The 25,225-nt window shown below is 40.1% G+C and overlaps 1 protein-coding gene and 1 long non-coding RNA gene across 51 annotated transcripts in view; one reads left to right on the forward strand and one right to left on the reverse strand.

The window, feature by feature from the left end:
• Positions 1-25,225, forward strand: part of CACNA1C (calcium voltage-gated channel subunit alpha1 C) — a 752,159-nt gene that overhangs the window by 711,957 nt on the left and 14,977 nt on the right. For all 50 annotated transcript variants that reach the window (XM_058744174.1, XM_058744178.1, XM_058744176.1 and 47 more), the window contains 7 exons: positions 506-597; positions 8,452-8,617; positions 9,219-9,346; positions 10,001-10,097; positions 11,915-12,017; positions 21,671-21,772; positions 24,824-24,951. In XM_058744174.1, the coding sequence (XP_058600157.1) occupies positions 506-597; positions 8,452-8,617; positions 9,219-9,346; positions 10,001-10,097; positions 11,915-12,017; positions 21,671-21,772; positions 24,824-24,951 (816 nt within the window). The remainder of the gene's footprint in view (positions 1-505; positions 598-8,451; positions 8,618-9,218; positions 9,347-10,000; positions 10,098-11,914; positions 12,018-21,670; positions 21,773-24,823; positions 24,952-25,225) is intronic.
• LOC131520216 (uncharacterized) lies at positions 11,387-25,139 on the reverse strand. Its single transcript, XR_009265984.1, has 3 exons — positions 25,000-25,139; positions 22,809-22,959; positions 11,387-11,998 (listed from the first exon to the last, which is right to left on the reverse strand). It is a non-coding gene; the product is annotated as an uncharacterized LOC131520216 (long non-coding RNA).

Consider the following 25,225-nt stretch of genomic DNA (forward strand, 5'->3'; position numbering starts at 1 on the left):
ATGGATGTGTTAATTATCTTGGTCTTGGTAACGATTCTACATTGCATTGTACATCAAATTACCACCACATTGTACATTTTAAATAGATACAATTATCTTTGTTAATTATTCCTCAATAAAGTTTTTTGAAAGAGAAAAAATATATATTCTCAAGAATCTGCAGCCAGAAGGAGGAGGAGGAGGGGAAGAAGACCAGTGAACCCTCTGTCCCTACACAAAGCAGGGTGCTGGTTGCAGCTTCCACCTGCTCTTAGCCCAGCGCCCAGTGGCCCACAAGAAGGCCCATGGGTACTTTTCCTCTTACACCTGCCCAGTGTGGTGGATGGAGATCAGGGGCTGGATAGGTCAGCAGGTGCCTGCCTCCATGAGGCCCTGCCAGGTCATGTCAGGGGACTCAGTTCAGCTATGGGCTGGATTGACCCACAGTCAGCTGTGACCCCTAAAGAGATCATTGAACAATGAGTGTCCACCATGCACTGACTTACTCTCCTCTCCCCCTGCTTAGGTGTTTGGGAAAATTGCCCTGAATGACACCACAGAGATCAACCGGAACAACAACTTTCAGACCTTCCCCCAAGCTGTGCTCCTTCTCTTCAGGTGAGTCTCTGAGGACAGATGCATACAAACACACCTACATGATGCAGCCCTATGGTCTGGATGCAGAATGAGAGGGAACTCTTCCAGGGGACTGTGCAGGGAGAGAAATCTGTTGTTTCATTGTTATTTGCAATACTTTCCACTGAGCTGCCCACTGGTCACTGGCTAGTAACCACCCAAAAGCACTAGGTCGTCACAAGTCTAATACTGAAAGAACCGTGGTTTGGAAGCCAAACAGGCTTTAAGCCAAGATTGTGACACATTCGCTGTGTAAGACACCTAACTTCTCTGAGTCTCAGCTCCCTTGCAAACAAGTACAGCTATACCAATGTCAGTGTCATTTGCTGTAGTGGGTTATTATGTCCTCATGCACTTAGTCTCCTCCTCATTTTAGCCAGCCATGAGCCTTCACCCCTCTTGGAAGGCCACCACCTCAGGCCTAGCTGGAGAAAAGAGTGTTTCTCAGCCTGCTCCTGAGTGAGTGAGTCTATGCTGCAACGTACTTCTTCCTCATCTGACTCCTAATGACCTCTTTGGTCCTTCTCAGTTTCCTGTTCCTCACAGCCTGGAACTCTGGGGCCCCTATCTAGACCAGGGCTGGCAGATGAGAATGATTTACCCCATCCCCTGGACCAGACGACTTCTAAAGTCCATTCCAGATCATATATTCTACATATTATGGCCCTGGGAGAGGCAGTGAGCTCTCTACCATTCCCTGGGGTCCCTTTCCAGAAGATCCAGAGATCTATCAGACAGCATCACTTTCACCAAGTTCTATCAAATCCTTTCCCCACACCCAAGCCCAAGTATCATTGCTGAAAATGTATTAAATCAAAACACTTAAGCCTGTGCCATATTTAAATATCAGAGCTGAACACAGATATAAGACTGAGCACATGGGTCTATCTCCCCTCCTGTCCTAAAGCCCTTGATGACGGAAGATATTTCTTAAAAGAATAAACCCATAACAATACTAAGGTTGGGGGGGGGGGACATGAAAGAGTGCTGTTACTGAACCAGGAATGTTGAGGAATTTCTAAATGGAAGAAATCAGATGGGGTTCAATTGACAAAGGAACAAGATCTGAAGAAAACACCTTCCCAACAATGTGTGGCCTGTGAAAAAAGTGAGAGCACTTCCTGGATCCACAGGTGCACAGCACAGGAGAGACCATGACCAGGCCAGCTCCTCAAGGACCTGTATTTGGAGAGCATTTGCTAATGCTCACAAGCTGAAAGCAACAGCACTGAACATCACACCCCTGGGCTTTGGGGTCTGAGAAGTAGAACAGGTCCCCCCAAGGAACTCCACCCTCAGAGATGCTACCTTCCCACCTCACCTGACAGCACATCTTCTCTTTCTTCCATGATCTCCAAAGAGTCTCTCTAATGAAAATTTGATCCACACAGTTGTGAACTGGGTTCTCAAGCACAAATAACAGTCAATAATAATACCAAAGTACTGGGGGGAAACTAGTATCAATAAAGAAAGGCACCATGCTCAATTAGCAGATGAATGAACACATGAGGAGGAAAAAGAATATATGAAGCTAAAAGATTTGAAAATAAATATAATTCATACCTTTAGAGAGATTGCAGAGCATATTACATCTGTTAAATTAAGAAGGAGGAGGAGACGTGTTTTCTTTTAAGTTCATTTATTTTGAGAGAGAGAGAGCAGGGGAGGGGCTGGGAAAGAGAGAGAAAGAGAATCCGAAGCAGGCTCTGTGCTGACAGCTCTGGGCTCAGTCCCACGAACTGTGAGATAATGACCTGAGCCAAAACCAAGAGTCAGATGCTTAAGTGACTGAGCCACCCAGGCAACCCAGAGAAGTCATTATTAATAAGAACAAATTAAAGAAAGAACTCAAAAAAACATACAGTTGTTGAAATATTCAGAAAATGGGCACAGCTAAAGAATGAGGTACTGAGCTGAAAGGTCAAACCAGGATTCTCTTAGTACACAGCCAAAGGGACAAAAAAATTGAAAATATAAAATAAAAATTAACACATGGAGGGTAGAACTGAAAATCCCATCTTTCTAATACAAATTCAGCTAGAAAAGACAGAAGGAATGGAGAGAAGGAAATGAAGGAATGATCAAAGAAAATTTCATATAAAGATCTGAGCCTTCAGATTGAAATGGCCTACTAAATGCAGAATAAGTTTGTCAAAAAGTCCCTTAGACACATTATGATGAAGTTTTAGAATACCAAGAATAAAGAAAATATCCTTAAAGCTTCCTAAGGAAAAAAAATACTTCCAAAAGTATTCCTGGGAATGCAAGCTGGTGCAGCCACTCTGGAAAATAGTATGGAGGTTCCTCAAAAAACTAAAAATAGAACTACCCTACGACCCAGCAATTGCACTACTAGGCATTTATCCACGGGATACAGGTGTGCTGTTTCGAAGGGACACATGCGCCCCCATGTTTATAGCAGCGCTATCAACAATAGCCAAAATATGGAAAGAGCCCAAATGTCCATCGATGGATGAATGGATAAAGAAGATGTGGTATATGTATACAATGGAGTATTGTCAATCAAAAAGAATGAAATCTTGCCATTTGCAACTACGTGGATGGAACTAGACAGTATTATGCTAAGTGAAATTAGTCAGAGAAAGACAAAAATCATATGACTTCACTCATATGAGGACTTTAAGAGATAAAACAGATGAACATAAGGGAAGTGAAACAAAAATAATATAAAAACAGGGAGGGGACAAAACAGAAGAGACTCATAAATATGGAGAACAAACAGGGTTGCTGGAGGGGTAGTGGGAGGGGGGGTGAGCTAAATGGGTAAGGGGCACTAAGGAATCTACTCCTGAAATCATTGTTGCACTATATGCTAACTAATTTGGATGTAAATTTAAAAAAATAAAAAATAAAACAAGTTAAAATTGAAAAAATACCAATTTTCATTATACTTGGTATTAGCAAAAGTACATACTAGAAGACAAAGGAATAATATATTCAATATTATGAAGAAAATGTACTTTTGGACCTAGACTCCTATAATGCAGCCTAATTAGCACTGTAACAAAGCAAAATAGATTCCAAAAGCATAAGAACCCAGAAAGTTTACTCCCTCACATGAACCTTCTCTGAAACAACTACACAAGGATGCACTTCCACAGAATGAAAAATTAATCTAACAAATAGAATGAACAGAGTAATATTAGTAAAGAAGCCATGAAGTTTATAGTTATGAGTTATGAACAAAGAAATTATAAACCTTATATTAAATCTAAATAGTTGTTAAGGGAGGTATTAGTTATTAAAGAATTATTAATTTTTAAGTAATAATTATATTGTGGTTACATAAAGTTATCATTTTATTTTTTAGATGCATATTGAAGTATTTAGGGTTGATATAATGATATTACATGAAGTTTGGGATTTGCTTTAAACTATTCCATCGCAGAGATAAAAGGTGCTGTATAGGGAATATAGTCAGTGGTACCATACTAGTGTTGTATGGTGACAGATGGTGGCTACACTTGCAGTGAGCAGAGCATATAGACTTGTTGAATCACTGTGTTGTGCACCTGAAACTAATGTTAACACTGTGTCAACTACTTCAATTTTTTTAAAAGGTGAGAATCCAAAATACAAAAGAATAAAATAAAATAATGTAAAATAAAATATTCCAGCGAAAAGGGGAGAAGGGTAATTTGGGGGAGATACATGAAACACACACAGCAAAATATTGATGATTGTTAAGATTGGGTGATGGGTACCTGGGGTTTCTTTATAATTTCTACTTTTGTATATGGTTGAAAATTTTTGTAATAAATTTTTAAATAAGAAATAATAACTGTTAAGGGAAAATGTCCAAAACCTCAATAGCAATTTGCAAGTAAAAACCTTAAAATTATCTCAACAAAGTCAGAAGAATGAGGTGGTAGAAGAATAAGAAACATGAAAGTGTGCTGACATTCTTCTCTTGTTGTAGAGAGGAAAAGATGCTATTCAACCCTATGCACAGCCAGGGGAAAGTGGGTAAATATATATGTTAAATATTTGAAGGTCAACCATTAGAAAAACAGAAATGGAAATGTGTACATTCCAAATCACTAGAGGGGGCAAAAATCAGCAAGTAAAACCTTAGCAATTCCACAAAACGAAGGAAAGGCAAAGGAAGGAAGGAGGAAGGAAGGTAGGAAGGAAGGAAGGAAGGAAGGAGAGAGAAGGGAGGGAAAGAAAATTAGAAAAGAAAACAAGATGGCAGGAATAAAAGCAAAGATTAATAATCACTAAAAATTAAATTTCTCTATTAAAAGATAGATACTCTAATGTTGGTTTTAAGAAATCTAACTGTAACCTGTTTATAATATAGTAAAATAAAATGATCTAAAGAAAATAAAAATAAAGGAATGGAAATAGAACAATGCTTAAAAAAAATAGATGTAGTAATAACAGTATCAGAAGAAATAAAATTCCAAATGAAAGGAACTAAATAAGACAAAGAAGGATATTTGATATAGATAGAAGGTATAATCCACCAGATTACATAATAATCACAAAACTACATGAGCCTAACAATATAATTTGGAAATATATCAATGAGACTAATAGAATAATAAGGAAAAAATGAACACTCACATACACACACACACACAGAAATACACACAATGGGAGATATGTCAAAAATGACAGATCAAATAGAACAAAATAAAAGAAAGGGTAAAGAATATCTAAAAACACAATTGATAGGGGCACCTGGGTGATTCAGTTAGTTGAGTGTCCAACTTCAGACACTCACAGTTTGTTAGTTCGAGCCCCACATCAGGCTTACTTCTGTCAGCACAGAGTCTGCTTAGGATCCTCTTCCCTTCTCTCTACCCCTCCCCCACTTGTGCACGCATGCACACACATGCTTTCTCTATCTCAAAAATAAATATTTAATTTTTAATTAATTAATTAAAATTCAAAAAACACACAACTGACAAATTTAATGTAATAAATTTGTACTCAATAAATTGCAAAAAAAAAGTTATTTTTAAGCACCCAGAAACATTCACAAAAATTAGCCAAGATTTAAGTCACAAAGAAAAATTCAATAAATTGTAAAACTTCCCCCTGACTCCAATACAGCAAAAATTATAAATTAACCACAAAATCAGTAGTCCCTCCAAAATCTATTCATGTAAATGTTTTGAGTCACTGTTCTAAATAACTCAAAGCTGAAGCTTACATACTTCTTAGAAATGAAAAGTGAGAGCAGTACATCTTAAATTTATTAGACGTATCAATCAATACCAAAGAAAATTTCAAAGCCAAAATTTTATTTTACAAATTTATAATAACCAAAACAATGGATGGAAAAAGAATAGCAAAATAACCCCTAAATATGAAATAACTCACTTATTAAAATAAAAGCAGAAATTAATAAAATATGAAACAAAAATATTTATCAATAGACCCTAAAACTAAGTCTTTGAAAATACCAGTGAATAGACAAAACTTCATCAAATCTAATTTTTTTAAAAAGACACATCAAGAATAAGAAAAGAAATACAATTATAGATATGCAAGAGATTTTCAGAATGATAAAATATTATGAACAAATTTATGCCAAATACTTGAAAATCCAGTAGACACTTTTATATAGGAAAATATAAATCACAAAATTATCTTAAGAGGAAATTTTGTTTAATTAGTCACAATAGAAATTGAAAAGGTAGTCAAAGTTTTAGTCCTCAAAAAGTCCCAAGATCCAGTATTTTTATGTGTGATGTCTACCAAAATATCAAAGAATAGATCATCCCTATGTTACATAAACTTTTCAGGAACAGAAAAAGGTAGAAACACCTCCTCAGTCATTCCATTTAGTCATTCCATAAGGCTAAATAAGGCTACTACCTTATGTATTAAGAAAGGGGAAAAAAGCAAGAAGTATAAATATGAAAACATGTAGACATAACTGTCATTGTTGGCAAACAACAGTCTAATCCAGGTAGAAAAAACAAGCAAATCAACTCAAAAACCTTATAACAATTAATAGAATCAGTAAAGTGGAAGATTACCAAAAGAAAACAATCACTTTCCTGTACTGGAAATTATTAGTTTGGTCAGCCTACTTTAACAAAATATGAAATGAGAGGCTTAAACAACAGACATTTCTTTCTCACACATCTGGAAGCTAGAAGTCTGAGATCAAGGTCCCAGTCAATTCAGTTCCTGGTGTGAGCCCTCTTCCTGGCCTACAGACAGCCACCTTATTGCTGTGTCCTCATATGATGAAAAAAATGGAAAGCTCAAGTCTCTCCTTCTGTTCTTAAAAAGACACTAATTTTATCATGGGGGCCCCAGCATTATGACCTGATCCAAATCTTATTATCTCCTGAGGCCTCACCTGCAAATTTATTGAGATTTAAGGCTTCAACACATGAATTTGGTGGGGGACACATTCAGTCTATACCAGGTAATTAGTAAATATAAGAGAAAAGAGCACATACTATCACTTTTCCTAGTCAACATTATACTGCAATTTTATCCAATGCAATAAGAAAAATAAAAAGTAAGAATTGCAGAAGAAACAAAATTAAATGCCAAAAAATCGATTGCCAAACTCAACAACAACAGTTTTAAAATGGGCAAAAGTCTTGAATAGACATTTCTCCAAATATCCAAAGAAGATATATAAATGGCCAATGAGCATGTGAAAAGATGTTCAACATCACTAATCATAAGGGAAATATAAATCAGAACTACAGTGAGATAGTACCTCATATTCATTAGGATACCTACTATCAAACAAAACAAAACAAAACAGAAAACAACAAGTGTTGGCAAGGATGTGGAGAAATCGGAACCCTTGTGCCCTGTTGGTGAGAAAGAAAAAGGCATAGCTATTGTGTAAAACAGTATTACGATGACTCAAAAAATTAAAAATAAAATTACCATATGAATCCTTGCACAATGTATAGGTAAACCAAATCATCATGAAGTACACTTTAAATATCTTACAACTTTGGGGGCACCTGGGTGGCTCCATCTGTTAAGCATCCAACTCTTGGTTTCAGCTCAGGTCGTGATTTCAGAGTTTGTGAGATGGAGCCCCACATGGGGCTCTGCACTGATAGCACAGAGCCTGATTGGGATTCTCTCTTTCCCTCTCTGCCCCTCCCCAACGTGTGCCTGTGCTCTCTCTCTCTCTCTCTCTCTCTCACACACACACACACACATACACAATAAACATTCAAAAAAAGAAAATAAATAAATACCTTACAATTTTATTTGTCAATTATACCTCAGCAAAACTGAAAACGAGTTGGCAAGTCCACAGAGCAATGGCATTTGTCCTGCACTGACGACCAGAGCATAGATTGGACAAACCTTTGGAGAACCAGGAATACCTAGTGAAAGTGAAGACGACCCTAACTTCCACTTTCTAAGCAGATATCCAAGGCATGGACCTGCATTTTGATTGCAGTTTTCTTTATAATAGCAAAAAAGAAAAGAAAAACCTTAAGCAGGACAGTGGGGTTTTTTTTTAATGGTATATACATAGAGTATACTGCTATATGGTAGTTATGTTGAATGAACTAGAACTAAATGGATAAATCTTAACATGAATTGCAAACTTAACATGAATTGCAAAAAAAGAGGGACTTTTCAGAAAAGGCAGTTTGTCACCATTTATATATCGTTTTAAAACATTCAAAACAATGATATATATTTTTGTATCTGGTAGTGACTGTATCAGACCATTCAGGGAATGACAAACACCAAATTCAATTCAGTAGTTCCCTCTGGGCAGGGAGGATGGCACAAGGGGTAAGAGAAAGATCCAGAGATATGAAATGGGCCCCATGGGTGGTAGACTCTCTCACCGCTCTCCCCTAGGTGTGCCACAGGGGAGGCATGGCAAGACATCATGCTGGCCTGCATGCCAGGGAAGAAGTGTGCCCCCGAGTCAGAGCCCAGCAACAGCACGGAAGGGGAAACGCCCTGTGGCAGCAGTTTTGCCGTCTTCTACTTCATCAGCTTCTACATGCTCTGTGCCTTCCTGGTAAGCCAAGGTGGGGCTGAACAGCCATGGGTATGAGTGTGCAGTTCAAGGCAGCCCAGGCCCTCTAACTACTTTTGCAGCTTGCAGTCAGAGCAACTCCATCAGAGGAACTAGCTTGCAGAGACTGAGTTAGGAGGAATGTCCAACCATCAGACAAGGACACAAAGCCCTGGGCCAGAGTGAGCCCAACTAGCATCTTTCTTGTCCATTCTTGGCTCTTGTGATGGTGTCATTGTACTAGATAGAGGACAGAGGGGATGTGTGTGGAGGCCTAGAGGCAACCTGTATGTTTTCGACACTTTGATGCAGAGTGCAAGAAGGGTGGTGGATAAAGCTGCCCTCTGTCCTTGGCAGCGCTACCCAGCAACTGTGTATGAGAGAAAACTGTCCAGCCCACATGTGGGGTTCATCCAACCCTGCTCTGATGCAAGCAAATTCATACCCAAGAGACCCAAGTTCCAGGGACTGGTGTTTTAAATGGTGAATATAGCTGGTCTTTAGAAACATGGGCTTCTGCCACACATGGCACCGGCTGGCAAAGAGGATTCAAGTGTGCAGGAGGTCCTCTTGTAGAAACTCATCATATCTCTGTCCTCTGCAGATCATCAACCTCTTTGTAGCTGTCATCATGGACAACTTTGACTACCTGACAAGAGACTGGTCAATCCTTGGTCCCCATCATCTGGATGAATTTAAAAGAATCTGGGCAGAGTATGATCCTGAAGCTAAGTAAGTTCCCAGAGAGAAAGACTGATTCCCAAAACCCAGAGAACATTATGTGACCACACCTATAGAAGAGGTTCAGGACAGTTTAGCATTGGGTAGATCGACTGGAAACACTGAACTGCACCAGACCCCAGGGCCAAAGGTCAAAAGGGCCAGTGATACGCCAGGCATCTTTGGCTAAGTCAGGAACTTGTCTGCTATTTTCAGTTGGACAGAAGGATGGGAGATCCTAGTGTCAGGAATAACTAGTAAGTATTCAAGTTAAAATATTTAGTCAAGTAGATCTCACTCCATTCTCGCTTCAGGTTCAAAGATACCCTCATAGGTCCATCACATTCGGTTGACGCTCAATAAATGCCTTTTGGTCAGATGGTTAGATTGCAGCAGCAAGTATCTGTGAGAATCTCATTGTACTACTGAAAGTCTCTTCCACCTTAAGCAAAGCACTGGTGGAAAATTGTTCATTAAAAGCACTGGTGGAAAATTATTCATTAAAATGTATATATTGGTTTTGGAGTTTTACCATGCAGTTCTGCAACTCTGCACCAAGTTTGACCAACAGAACAATAGCTTTGGAGAGCCCAGTACTGAGTCCTGGGCTGCCAGTCGAAACCACGACTCTTGACTGACCTTTGACTCCTCTCCTTCCTCTTTTAGGGGTCGTATCAAACACCTAGATGTGGTGACCCTGCTCCGGCGGATTCAGCCCCCACTGGGTTTTGGGAAGCTGTGCCCTCACCGCGTGGCTTGCAAAGTAAGAGATGACCTGAGTTCAAAGGAGAAAAAGAAAAAATATGGAAGGGAAGAGGCCTATTTGTCTTGTGACCTTGGTCAGACCTTGATCCTTACAGGGATTGAAGACAATATTTTATGTGCCTAAAGAAATTAGCATGGGCCAGATTATATTTTGAGGTTCCTACCAACAATCAGTCCTCAGACACCATAAAGGAAAGATGAAATGGATGCCTCATGACCCAACCAGCCACATGCCCAGTCCCATCAAGCTGCACCACCTAGGCATCCTAGAAGACTTCCAGCCAAGGACAGATGGATTAGGGGTTCTCTTCCTGGGATCAGGGGGCTATTAGACTGTCTATGTATCAGCCTCAGGGACCTGTAAATCTCTAAAATTGTGTGCAAAATCACTGAAACACTCACAAATTGTACGAGGGAGAGGATCCATCATGTTCATATTTCTAAGTGAGTCCATGATCCCATAAAAGTAAAAACAAGCATCCTAGTCTCTTTAGACCTAACTGTTGCTCATGTGGCCCTCACATGACCCTGAGAGTGAGCGCCCCCTTCAATTCTGTGTCCAGGCACCTCCCTTACCTCATTATAATCCCAACCAGGTAGCCCCACAAATGCTGAAGGGTATTGTTTCCACTCTCTCCCCTCTTCTTTCAATCCCCATTTCCACCACTCTGTACTCCTTATTGGAATAACAATGAGCTGAAAGGGGTTAGGGAGAGTGAGATCAGAGAGCTGTATAGAAGAGGCTCAAATAGAAAATTTTAACTCTGTGGATAAACCATTCATGGAAAATGGAGAACTGAATTGTGTTCTGTTTTACTCATTTTTTTTCTCACTTGCATCTCCACCTTGTTCCAAAAAAGATGTTAGAAGATTTCCAAGGGTATAGAAGATAAGACCAAAAAAAAAGAGCACAAATTAAATGTAAAGTCAAAGCACAATGGACAAAAGAGCAGGGACAAATGTGGCCTGCACAAGGTGACAGTGTGTCTTTGTGCCTTCCAGACTGCCTGGGTGTTGAGCTTCCCCACGGCCAGTCCACAATTCACACTGTCCTTGAGAGTCAAGAAGATCCAGTCACTCAGGAAAATTATAAACCTTTTTGGCACTATGGTTAATGGGACACCATATGATCTAACGAATAAGATCTTTGACCACATCTTGAAAGCAGATGCCAGAATGGTGCTCTTTCTCATAATTACTCTGGTGTGTGCTGAGGGCCGCACACCAGGGCACAATGCAATAGCAGCTATTTTGGGTGGTGAGAATGGAGGGAAAAGGGCAATCTGATCCAATCCAGTCAACAAGCTTTTAATTCAGCTTGATGCAGAGGTATATTTTTCAATATACAGAAAAGAAGATACACTACACCTCCTGCATGCAAACCTGCCATTACTGTCTCTCTTGTCAAGGCTTTGGATGAATGCTGCTGGCAGGTGGGCTCCTGGCAAATGCCTGGCATGCAGCTGTTCTTCGTTGCCAGTAGAAAGCACACCCATATGCCTGAGCAGACATTTGAGCAGAGGAGGGGGTTGTGTGGGCTTACCATCCTTTTGTGGAGGCAAGTGTCTAATAAGGACAATTTCCATTCTTCCTTCACTCTGTGTGGTAGGGTGAAAGTACTTATGGCAGAGCTGAGATTCTCCCCAGAACAGATTTTGAATACATTTTAGTGACCCATGCCTCAACCCCCACCTGCTCCCAACACACACACAAGTTTCAAGGCTCCCTCCTGGCATTCTCCTGCCATGGTGGCTCTGTAGGTCCTTTGAGAACTGTTTGCTGTAATCACCAGCTTTGCCTCCCTTTCTCCTCCAGCGCCTGGTCTCCATGAACATGCCTCTGAACAGTGATGGGACTGTAATGTTCAATGCCACCCTGTTTGCCCTAGTCCGGACAGCCCTGCGGATCAAAACAGAAGGTAAGGGTCATCTGAGGGCCACTGGGAGAGCCATTCAGAAGGTCTAACAGGTTAACAAAAGAGGAAACCAATAGGCTATAAAGTGCTCCCAGGATCTTCCCATCCTGTGTATCAGAGCAGCGGCTCAGTGATAACCTTCACATGCTGAAGAGGCCTGGCCTGCTCATGTTTCCTTTGCTCCTTGAATGGCCTTTTGGCCTTTAGCCTATTTATTTTGAACCCTAGCTTTCCATCAATTTCTATGAATGATTCTGGGTGATATCTTGAAGTCATAGCTTATAGTTCAAAAGCAGAAGGTGATGAGTGTTACCTGAAACAGGACTAAGCCCCATCTAAATGAAATTTTACTGACTGTGTGGATCTCTCAAATGTTTACCTTTCTTTTTAAATTAGAAGTGTCAGGAAGGGGTCATATTGGCAAATGGTGATTATGGTCAAGGTAATCACATACAATTATACAGGCTGTGCCTGGATCAAGGTGCTCAGCTAGCTGACAGGTATGGGTTAAGATCTCACCTGTGCTTTGCTAGCCGGGCCATGCTCCCTCAGGGATGTGTCCACCTGAAGGGATGCCTTCTGGTTTGCCCTATGGGCTAGCAGCAGCCTTGGCTGAGATAATCAGCTGTCTTTGTAATTGATAAGTATTTCTGAACCACTCTGTGGAAAAGGCTATATAGAATGTACCTAAGAAGATGCAATTGCTCTCCAAGAGCTTCTAGCTTAATTACAATGTTTCCTAGAGTGTGGTCAAAAGACCACCTGCCTCAAAGTCAGCTGTTGAAGCTTGTTTAAAACTTGATAAGGCATTTATTCTCTCTCTACTTCAGTTTCTTCATTTATAAAATAAGAATGATAATGATGTGTGGGAATTCAGTTCAGTGAAGAATCCAAAGAAGTGCCATTTCTCAGTTAAATCCTTCCACAAAATAATAGAAACATCTACAATGAAGGAAAACAAGAACCAGGCCAGCAAGACACATGTCAAAGTAATGAGCTAATCTTTAAAAAATTGAAAATAGTTCAAGTTATGCTGCCAAACTAAAGAGAAACAAAGGCTGAAGGAGGCAGTCTGAGATTCTGGTGTAAGAAGACCCTGAATTCACCTCCTCCCAAGGACACACCAAATCTACACCCACATATAGAGCAATTCATCCTGAAAAACAGCTTCTGCACAACAAATGTTAGAGGCGCCACACAGAGAATGGCAGGAAAGATGAAAACATGGTAACCATTGGAACACCCTGACCAATGTGATGACCTGCAGTGAGGAGGGATAGCACTGAGGGACCTGCACCCAGACTCACCTACCCTGAGACACAGGGGGAAAACAGGCAACAGGACTATAAGTGAAGGAAATCCATTTACATCCACTAAATGGTGGGGGGAGTACTGGAATTCTTTCCAGGTTGGAGGTACCAAAAAGCACCATTGTTTACATTCCTCTTTCACCTTGATAATGCAGATGAGAGCAGGGTCTAAGTGCTCTAGTTGGCCTGATAGGGTTGCTCCAATGAGCCCCAGGCCCTTAGCCCACACCAGCTTCCCCCAGGTAGCCCCCACCCATGCCCACCAACTCCAGCCAACCCACCAAGGTGACCTGGTCTCAGTGCACCCCAGGACACCCCCAGCCAGTGTCGGTTGAGCTCCAGCCATTCCATCAGGGTGATCCATGCACCGTATGTCCCTTGACTCCCTGAGGCCATGCTGGCTTCAACTCCAGCCAGACAGCCAAAACTTCCAGGCACATGCAATCTACACAGGGGATGTTCCTACATGAGGCCACTCCTTGAGAATAGGAGAGGTAGTTATTCCACCTAATTTGTACAAACAAAAATTGAAAGTCAAACAAAATGAGGAGACAGAAGAATATGTTCTAAATGAAAGAGAAAAATAAAACCCGGGGGCGGGGGGGGGGGGGAATCCCTGATGAAATGGAGATAGGTAATTTACCAGACAGATTTCAAAGTAATGGCCATAAAGATACTCACCAAACTCAGGATAAGAATGAAAGAACACAGTGAGAACTTCAACAAAGAGTTACAAAATATAAGAAAGTACAAAACAGAAGTCACAGAGATGAAGAAGAATACAAGAATTCAATTGAAAAATACACTAGAAATCAACAGCAGATTAGATGATACAGAAGAGTGGATCAGCAATCTGGAAGACAGAATAGTGGAAATCATCCCGTCAGAACAGCAAAAAGAAAAAAGAATTTTTAGAAATGAGAATAGTTTTAAGAACCTCTAGAACAACATCAAATGCACTAAAATTCACATTATAAGGGTTCCAGAAGGAGACGGGGGAGGGGGGGCAGGAAACTTATTTGAAGAAATAATGACTGAAAACTTCCCTAACCTGGGAAAGAAAACAGACATCCAGGTCCAGGAAGCACAAAAAGTCCTAAAAGAGAACCCAAAGAGACCTATACCAAGGAATATTATTAAATTGTCAAAAGTTAAAGACAAGGGGAAAAAATTTTAAAGCAACAAGAGAAAAACAACTTGTTATGCCCAAAGGAACCCCCCCATAAAACTATCATCATATTTTTCAGCATAAATTTTGCAGGCCAGAAGTGAGTGGCATAATATATTCAGAGTATTGAAAGAAAAAACTGTCAACCAAGAATGCTCTACCTGGCAAGGTTATCATTCAGAATGGAAGGCGAGATAGTTTCTTAGACAAGCAGAAGTTAAAGGAGTTCCTCGCCACTAAACCAAGCTTATCAGAAATGTTAAATGGTCTTCTTTAAGCAGAAAAGGCCATAACTGGAAATAGTACATGAAGAAAAAACTCACTGATAAAGAGAATATATATATTTATATACTTATATTTATCAGTAAATCAGCCACTTAAAAAGATAGTATGAATAGGGGTGCCTGGGTGGCTCAGTCGGTTGAGCATCTGACTTCAGCTCAGGTCATGATCTCGTGGTCTGTGAGTTCAAGCCCCACTTCGGGCTCTGTGCTGACAGCTCAGAGCCTGGAGCCTATTTCAGATTTTATGTCTCCCTCTCTCTCTACCCCTCCCCTGCTCATGCTCTGTTTCTCTCTCTGTCAAAAATAAATAAACATTTAAAAAAAGATAGTATGAATATGAAGAAAACAAAAATAGTAATTTAACTATAACTACAGTAAGTAAATAATACACAAAATAAAAAATATATCAAATATAACATCAAAAACATAAAATATTGCGGGTGGTGGGTAAAAATGTAGTGCTTTTAGGATGTGTTCAAACTAAAAACAAATTTTGTTCAAACTGAAGTGACTATTAGCTTAAAATAAACTGCTATATATAGAGAGAGAGCAATATTTATGAACATCATGGTAACCACAAACCAAAACCTACAATAGATAAACAAAAATAAAGAGAAAGAAACCCAAACATAACTAAAGAACCATCAAACCACAGTGGAAGACACCAAAAGAAGAAAAATGAAACAGAGAAGAACTGCAATAATAACCAGAAAACAATTGACCAAATGATGATAGTACGTACCTATTATAATCGCATCAAAAATAAATGGACTAAATGCTCCAATCAAAAGACATAGGGTGTCTGAATAGATAAAAAACAAGACCCATTTATATGCTGCCTATAAGAGAGTCATTTCAGATCTAAAGCCACTCGGAGACTGAAAGTGAAGAGATGCAAAAAGATATTCCAGGGAAATGGAAACAAAAAGAAAGCTAGTGAGGCAGTACTCATATTAGACAAAATAGACTTTAAAACAAGGACTATAACAAAATACAAAGAAGAGCATTACACAATGATAAAATGTTCAATCCAAGAAGAGGATATAACATTTGTAAATATTTATACACCCAACATAAAGCATTTAAATATATAAAGCAAATATTAACAGGCATAAAGGGAGAAATTGACATTAATACAATAATAGTAGGGAACTTTAATATCCCTCTTAATCAATGGATAAATCATCCAGAGAATCAATAAGGAAATATTGGCCTTAAATGACACATTGGACCAGATGGACTTAATAAATATATATAGAACGTTTCATCCAAAACAGCAGAATACACATTCTATTCAACTGCACGTGGAACATTTTCCAGGATAGTTAAATCACAAAACAAGTTTCAGTAAATTCAAGAAGACTGACATCATATCAAGCATCTTTTCCAAACATAATGGTATGACACTAGAAATTAATTACAAAAAGAAAACTGGAAAAAAACCCACAAACATGTGGAGACTGAACAACTTGTTACTAAACAACCAATGGGTCAACAAAGAAATCAAAGAGGAAACAAACAAACAAAAATACCTTGAGACAAATGAAAATGGAGATACAACTTTCCAAAATCTATGGGATGCAACATAAGCAATTCTAAGAGGGAAACTCATAATGATACAGGCCTACCTCAAGAAACAAAAAAAATCCCAAATAAACCATCTAACGTTATACCCAAAGGAACTAGAAAAAGAGGAACAAAGCCCAACATTAGTAGAGGGAAGGAAATAATAAAGTCCAGAATGGAAATACATGAAATAGAGATTGGGGGAAAAAAAGAAAAGAAAAGAAAAGATCAGTGAAAGTAAGAGCTGGTTCTTTGAAAAGATAAATAAAATCAGTAGCCAAACTCAAGAGTAAAAGATAGAGGACCCAAATAAATAAAATCAGAAATGAAAGAAAAGTTACAACTGACACCACAGAAGTACAAAGGGTAAGGGGTGCCTGGGTGGCTCAGTTGGTTGAGTCAGACTTCAACTCAGGTCATGATCTCACGGTTCGTGGATTCAAGCCCTGCTTCAGGCTCTGTGCTGACAGTTTAGAGCCTGGAGCCTGCTTCAGTTTCTGTGTCTCCCTCTCTCTCTGCCCCTCCCCTGCTCAAAAATAAATAAACATTTTTAAAAATTAAAAAGAAAAGAAATACAAAGGGTAAGAGTTTACTACAATTATATACCAACAAATCAAAAAACTTTAAAAAAAAATGAATAAATTCCTAGAAACACATAACCTTCCAAAGACTGAATCACACACACACAAAAATAGAAATATGAATAGGCCAATTACAATTCATAAAATTGAAACAGTAATTTTAAAACTTCTGAAAAACAAAAGTCCAGGACCAGACAGCTTCACAAGTGAACTCTACTAAACATTTAAAAAAGAGTTAGTATCAGGGCACCTGGGTGGCTCAGTCGGTTAAGTGTCTGACTCAATTTTGGCTCAGATCATAGTCTCATGGTTCATGGGTGGGTCATAGTCACAGTTCATGGGTTCAAGCCCCACATTGGGCTCTGTGCTGACAGTGTGGAGCCTGCTTGGGATTCTCTCTCTCCCCCCCCGCCCCTCCCCTGTTAGCTCGCTGTCTCTCTCTCTCTCTCTCTCTCTCTCTCTCAAAAATAAATAAGTACATTTAAAAAAATTAAGGGGCCGCCTGGGTGGCTCAGTCAGTTAAGCGTCCAACTTTGGCTTGGGTCATGATCTCATAGAGTTCAAGCCCCATGTCGGGCTCTGTGCTGACAGCTCAGAGCCTGGAGTCTGCTTCTGATTCTGTGTCTCCCTCTCTCTCTGCCTCTCCCCCTGTTCATGCTCTGTCTCTCTCTCGCTCTCTCAAAAATAAACATTAAAAAAAATTTTAATTAAAAAATAAAAATAAATTTAAAAAATTTAAGAAGAAGAGTTAGTACCTATTCTCAAATTATTCCAAAAGATTAAAGAGGAAGGAAGGTATCATTTGTCTGATACCAAAACCAGACAAAAATACCACGAGAAAGAAAATTACAGGCCAGTATCTCTGATAATATAGATGTAAAACTCCTAACAAAATATTAGCAAACCAAATTCAACAATACATTAAAAGGATTATACATCACAATCAAGCAAGATTTATTCCAGAGATGCAAGGATGGTTCAACATCCACAAATTAATCAATGTGATATACCACATTAACAAAACAAAGGATAAAAAATCATATGATGATCTCAATAGATGCAGAAAAAAGCACTTAACAAATTCAACATTCATTTTATGATCAAAAGTGTCAATAAAGTGGGTATAGAAAGAATGTATCTCAACATAATAAAGGCCATATATGACAAACCCACAGCTAACACCATAGTCAGTGGTGAAAGCTGAAGCTTTTCCTGTACAATCAGGAACAAGACAAGTATGTGCACTCTTACCACTTTAATTCAACGTAGTATTGGAAGTCCTAGCCAGAAATTAGGCAAGAAAAAGAAATAAAGGCATCCAAATTGAACAGGAAAAAGTAAAACTGTCACTATTTGCAGATGACATGATATTGTGTAGAGAAAACCCTAGAGACTCCACCAAATCTATTACAGGTGATAAATGAATTCAGTAAAGTCACAGGATGCAAAACTAACATACAGAAATCACTGTTTCTATACACTAATAACTATCAGAAAAATAAAGTAAGGAAACAGTTCCATTTACAATTGTATCAAAAATAATGAAATACCTATAATACATTCAACCAAGGAAGTGAAAGACCTGTACTCTGAATACTGTTTAAGACATTGATGAAAGAAATTGACAACATGAATAAATGGAAAGATATTTTGTGCTCATGGATTGGAAGAATTAATATTGTTAAAATGTCCATGCTACCCAAAGCATTCTACAGATTCAGTGCACTCCCTACCAAAATACTAAGGGCGGGGCACCTGGGTGGCTTAGTCAGTTAGGCATCTGACTTCAGATCACGTCATGATCTCAGGGTTTGTGAGTTTGAGCCCCATGTCAGGCTCTGTGCTGACAGCTCAGAGCCTGCAGCCTGCTTCGGATTCTGTGTGTGTGTGTCTCTCTCTCTGCCCCTCCCCCGCTCACACACTGTCTCTCTCAAAAATAAACATTAAAAAAAAATTTTTAATACCAATGGCATTTTTCACAGAATTAGAACAAAGCATCCCAAAATGTACATGGAACCACAAAAGTAAATAACCAAAGCAGTCTTGAAAAAGAAGAACAAAGCTGGAAGTATCATCCTTCATGATTTCAAACTATACTACAAAGCTAGTATACTAATCAAAACAGTATGGTACCAGCATGAACACAGACACATAGATCAATGGAATAGAATCAGAAAGTGCAGGAAAAAAACCCCACACATATGTGGTCAATTAATCTATGACAAAAGAGGCAAGAATATACAATGGGGGAAAAGTCTTTTCAATAAATGGTACTGGGAACATTGGACAGCTACATGCAAAAGAATGAAACTGGACCACTATCTTATACCACATACAAAAATAAAATTTAAATGGATTGAAGACTTGAATGTAAAACCTGAAACAATAAAACTCCTAGAAGAAAATATAGGCAGTAAATTCTTTGACGTCAGTTTTGGCAATATTTTTGGACCAGTCTCTTCAGGCAAGGACAAAGAGCTAAAATAAACAAATGAGATTACGTCAAACCAAAAAAATTTCACACAGCGAAGGAAAAGGCAACCTACTGAATGGGAGAAGTATGGGTGACATTTGTTCTTCCCCAAGGTTCAAGGGAAAATCTGCTCTGTGACTCTTCTAGCTTCTGGTGGGGGCCAGCAATGCTTGGTATTGCTTGGCCATAGCTGTATCACTCTAGTCTCTGCCTCCATCTTCACATGGCCTTTTTTCTGTGTGTCTCCATGTGTCTTCTCCTCTTCTTATACAGACACCAGTAGTATTGGATTTAGGGTCCACTCTAATGAAGTATGACTTTGTCTTAACTAGTAACATCTGCAAAGACCCTATTTCCAACTAAGGCCATGTGCTAAGGTTCCATGTGGACATGAATTTGGTGGGGACACTATTCAACCCACTACAAAAGATAAGCATTTTTATTTGAGCATTATTTTAATTATGACTCTTTCATTGTATATGTCAGAAACCACTAACTACCTAACCAGGAAGTGAACCTAACCGTTAGGGATGCCTCCATAACTGGAATGCCCAGGATTATCCTCTGGCTCCAGGTACTTTTTGGATCTGACAGGGGACTCAGGAACCCATCACTCTCTCTCCATCGCCACCTCTGCTTACTCCTGTTGGACCACTTTCCACAGGAGACTCTCTGGTGTGGCCACAGGGCAGATTTCACCTCAGATAGTCTAACACCAGAGCTCTCAACCATACTGCTTCCCCTGTGTAGTAGCAGTAAACACCCCTGTATTGGTTTCCTATACCTATACCAATTACCACAAATTCTTTGGCTTGAACAATACCTATTATTAGCCCACAGTTCTAAAGGTCAGGGGTCCAGCCATGGAGTAGCTGAGTTCTCTGCTAAGAGTCTTACAAAGCCAAATCAGGATACTGATCAGGATGTATCCTCTTCCAGAAGCTCCAGCTCATTTAGGTTTTTGGAGGAATTCATTTCTTGCCATTGTAGGACTGGCTCTTAGCTCACAGCATCAGTGTGTGCTTTCTCTCAGGCCATAGCAGCTACCTCCTATTCCTTCTGCTTCCAACTTGGGACAACTCTCTAGTTTTATCTTTTGACCTTCTTCATGCATTACTTTTTTATTTGTTTTGGTTTGGTTTTATTGAAGTACAATTGACATATAACATTACATTAGTTTCAGATATACAGCATAATGATTCCACATTTGTATATATTAAGAAATGATCACCATAGTAAATCTGGTTATCATCCATCACCATATATAATTATAATTTTGTGTGTGTGTGATGAGAAATTTTAAGATCTTAGCAACTATCATGCAGTACAGTATTATTAACCATAGTTACCATACTGTACATTGCATCTCAGGACTTATTTATTTTATAACTAGAAGTTTGCACCAGTGAACTCTCTACTTTTGAAGAGCTCATGTGTTAGGTCAGGCCCACCTAGATTCCCTATCTTAAGGTGATAGGAGCCACATAATATAATATAATCACAGGAGTAAAATCCATCAGAGTCACAGTCCCAGGGACCATGCAGGGTGTGTATATATTGGTGGTGGTGGGAGATAGCTCAGGCAGAATTTAGGCTACTGCCCACCATATCCTCTCTTTCAGCTGCTCTACCACCAGTGGCATCAAATTAAGTCTGTTTTACCAGTGGAAAAAGTAGACCCAGAGAAACTCCCAAACAGAACCCAGTGTCTACTGATTTCTACTTCTACACTGAGGTAGAAGTAGAAATTTTTTTTGCCACATCCTCCCCACAGGAGACTCAGAAAAGGGCTTTGACACCAAGGTCCCCCTGTGTATGGATGCTTTATGCCTTATGTGGGGGAAACCTCCCAATCACCCACAGAGGCCCATGAGAAATGCCATGCACTGGAACAGTCCCTCATGCTCTCTGGCAGGTGGCTGTTGAGCTTAGTCAGGGCAGGCTGTCTGGTCTGCTCCAAGTGCCACCCACAAGGAAGCAGCATGTGGGGGTGAAGGGATATCAGTGGCTGGCCCAAGCAGCAGGCAGAGAGGAAGCAAAAAGGAATTGCACTGGACAGGGAATGGAGGGAGGGGGAAGTAAGAGTGCAGAGAACAATACAAAGAGAAATGGATGGAGGTAACCTAGAGAGAGAGTGAAGCTCGTGGACCATGTCTCTCTGTGGGGCAAAAAGCCACCAGTAGCGGCTTCCCACTCTACACAGAAGGACCCACTCCATTGGAGGGCCCCAAGGGGCTGATGATCCTTTTCAGCCTTGTATCTCCCTCCCCTCAGGGAACCTAGAACAAGCCAATGAGGAGCTGCGGGCCATAATCAAGAAGATCTGGAAGCGTACCAGCATGAAGCTGCTAGACCAAGTGGTGCCCCCTGCAGGTGGTGAGTACTTCAGGATCTCTTGCCTGGTTTCTGAGTCTACTAGGGTCTTGGAAGGCCTGCTTTCCCCAGGCCCTGTGTGTGGGGCTCAAAGGTGCTATTGGTTAAAAGGGACGACGGTAGGGGTACCTGGGTGGCTCAGTCGGTTAAGCGTCCAACTTCGGCTCGGGTCATGATCTCACGGTTTGTGAGCTCAAGCCCCACGTCGGGCTCTGTGCTAACAGCTCAGAGCCTGGAACCTGTTGCAGATTCTGTGTCTCCCTCTCCCTCTGCCCCTCCCCTGCTCACGCCCTGTCTCTCTCTGTCTCTCAATAATAAATAAACGTTAAAAAAATTTTTTAAAAAGAAGAAGGGACAACGGTGCCATGCCCTTCACAAACTCAGATACAGAATGTCAGCTTGGAAATCTGGTCCAATCCTACATTTCAAGACCAAGCAAGGCCCCTCAATACTTAGAGGTTTGACAGAATTTCCAGGGAAACTCTGCAAATATACGTTTCCCCATAAACTACCAGGCTGTTTGCTCTGGAAATAATGGTGCCCTGAAAAAAGAATCCCCTGAGATCCTCTCTTGGTTGAAATTCTTTTTGTTTCTCCTAGGGCAGTGTTTCTCTACCCTGTCAAACCCAAAGCCCCTTTTCATAACAAGAAGTTTATAATGCTCCTACTACTACCCTGAATGAAAGTAATAATCTTCCTACAACATATATAATTTCCAAAATATTAATATAACACTTTAATATAAAATACATTAAAGTCAAATGTTCTTCAATATATACACACTAAAGCACTATGGCTTATGACACTACGCCAAAAGTCATAGTTAACTGAAATACTTGCTCTACATATGATGAATAAGTTTGTGTTTAAAGGAACTAAGATGATATTGAATATCATTGACATTTTGTGTTTATCATTTTGAGGGATAACTAAGTATATTAAATAATATAATATCCACATGTATGTATACATACATGCACCTATGTATGTGCACATACATAGAACAAATGCAGACCAATGTAAGTAGGTGACTACTTACAGACCACAGCAGACCGCAGGTGACTCAGACCACGAGCAGTGTTGCCATCAGGGATACAATTTTCCAAAATGTAAACCCCTCTTAACCAAGTGGAAACAAAGTAAATATGGTCTTCCATCAATTTACATGACAGTTATATTCCTGGAAAATTCTGGATATATTAAAAGCAGGCAAAAAATTATTTTCTGTTCATATGTAAAATGCAGTTAGGTTCTTAGCTTAGATAGTTATAGACAGGTTATGTCCCCACATGGACATCTAGCAGATTGCAAAGCTATTATTTGTTGTGTAAAACATGCCTGTATTTTAAGGGACACATCTGGAACCACCTAATACCTGTAGCACACTGTGACAGCTAAAAGAAAGTCCCACACAATCCCAAAACACTCCTTAAAATGTGACACCACCACCCCTGTTGAGAACCACTTCCCAAAGGGAAGCAGGACAGGAGCTAAGTGAAAAGTCACCTACACAGGCCAAGCATCATCTGACGTTTTGTACATTATTTAATCCTTATAACGTTACTATGAAGTTTGCTCAAGAAACTGAAGTTCTTCAAAACTATGTAGCTGACCCAAGACTACATGGTGAGTACCTAGTAGGTTCAGAATCCAAACCCAGGTCTGAGGGATGCTAGAACTCCAAGCTCTTTCTTCCCTACCACTCTTCCTCCCCAATTACCCTAAACAGGGAACTCAGGGCTTTCCCTCTCACATGGTAATGAGGTCTTTGTCATGTAGAAGGTCATCACTCCTGTACACTTGGCTATTCTTAAAGTACAACTAGGAGTAAGAGAACCATCACAAGCCCCTATATCTAACCTACAAGCTATCTCCTGGGCCCATTTCCCAGAGAAGAAGATGGAACCAAGGGGCTACTCACAGGGCATGCAATGTTCTCCTTGGAGAGTCATTGGCTTCTCCACCACCTGGTTCATTCCCAAGACAGAGGCTGATTATGTCATGTGTAACTTGGGTGTCCAGCCCAGCAGGGACTCAGCCAAGCCACATGGTAAGAAAACCCAATCTGTCTAATTATAAGAAAAACCTAGACTTAGAGGAGAAGGTGCTCCTTACACCAAACCCCATCTTTAAGCAGAACTGTTTGCACTTAGGGGACTGGTCAGTTTATGATGGGCATCTCAAGTTTTAGAATCAAATAGGGACACCTGGGTGGCTCAGTCAGTTCAGCGTCTGACTTTGATGCAAGTCATGATCTCATGGTTTGTGAGTTCTAGCCCTGCATCAAGCTCTCTACTGTCAGGGCAGAGCCTGCTTCAGATCTTCAGTCCCCCTCTCTCTGCCCCTTCCCAACTTGCGCTTTCTCTCTCAAAAGCAAACATCTAAAAATTATTTAGAATCCAATAAAAATGAGTTAGCAATATAAGCTAAGTTTTTTTTAATTTTTTTAATGTTTATTTATTTTTGAGAGAGAGACAGAGCATGAGTTAGGGAGGAGCAGAGAGAGAGGGAGACACAGAATGCAAAGCAGGTTTCAGGCTATGAGCTGTCAGCACAGAGCCCGATGTGGGGCTTGAACTCGCAAACTGCAAGATTGTGACCTGAGCTGAAGTCGGACGCTTAACCGACTGAGCCACCCAGGCACCACTAAAGTTTTTTATACATTTTTTTAACTTAAAAAAAAAAAAACAAGGTGGGAAATAATTTTGACAATAGGCTACTTCTAGTGTAAAAAAAAAAAAGATGGGATAAGAATATATTTGCTTATTTTCAGAAAGCATTTGCAGAAAGACTCTTTGGAAAAATACTCAAACTAATTTGAGAAAGGTTATTTATTAAAAGGTGTTAACTAGGCAGATGGGGGAGGGGTGGTAAAAAGACTTTTCACTGTATACCTTTTAGTATACTTTTGCCTTTTGAACCATGTTAATAGACTACCTCTTTTTAAAAAATTAAATTTAAAAAACTTAAAGTTTGGATGCTGAAAAAAGTTAGTGAAGCCCAACTGAATTCCCCCATTTATCGCCCTTCTGTCCTTTTTTTCTCACGTCTCAGATGATGAGGTCACCGTTGGCAAGTTTTATGCTACTTTCCTGATCCAAGAGTACTTCCGGAAATTCAAGAAGCGCAAAGAGCAGGGCCTTGTGGGCAAGCCTTCCCAAAGGAACGCCCTGTCCTTGCAGGTGAGGGGTGAGGAGGGGGGTCCACACCCTAAGGAAGGGCCTGGTCACCTTCTTCCAACCTCTGGCTGAGGCTTAAGTCTGTCATCAGTGGGCTGGAGCCCAGGTCCCTTCAGAAGGAAACTTTCTGAGAGTTCCAAGCCTTTCTACAGGTGGGTGTGTGAAGGGGCTACATACTGCTTCCCACACACCCTGCCCTCCACAGTCCTGCCCGCTTCACAGCTCCCCAGAGCTCTATAGAGCTCTGCTGAAGTTCTGGAACAGCCCTTTATCCTTC

The sequence above is a fragment of the Neofelis nebulosa genome, chromosome 8 (assembly GCF_028018385.1).
Source record: "Neofelis nebulosa isolate mNeoNeb1 chromosome 8, mNeoNeb1.pri, whole genome shotgun sequence".
Lineage (NCBI taxonomy): Eukaryota > Metazoa > Chordata > Mammalia > Carnivora > Felidae > Neofelis > Neofelis nebulosa.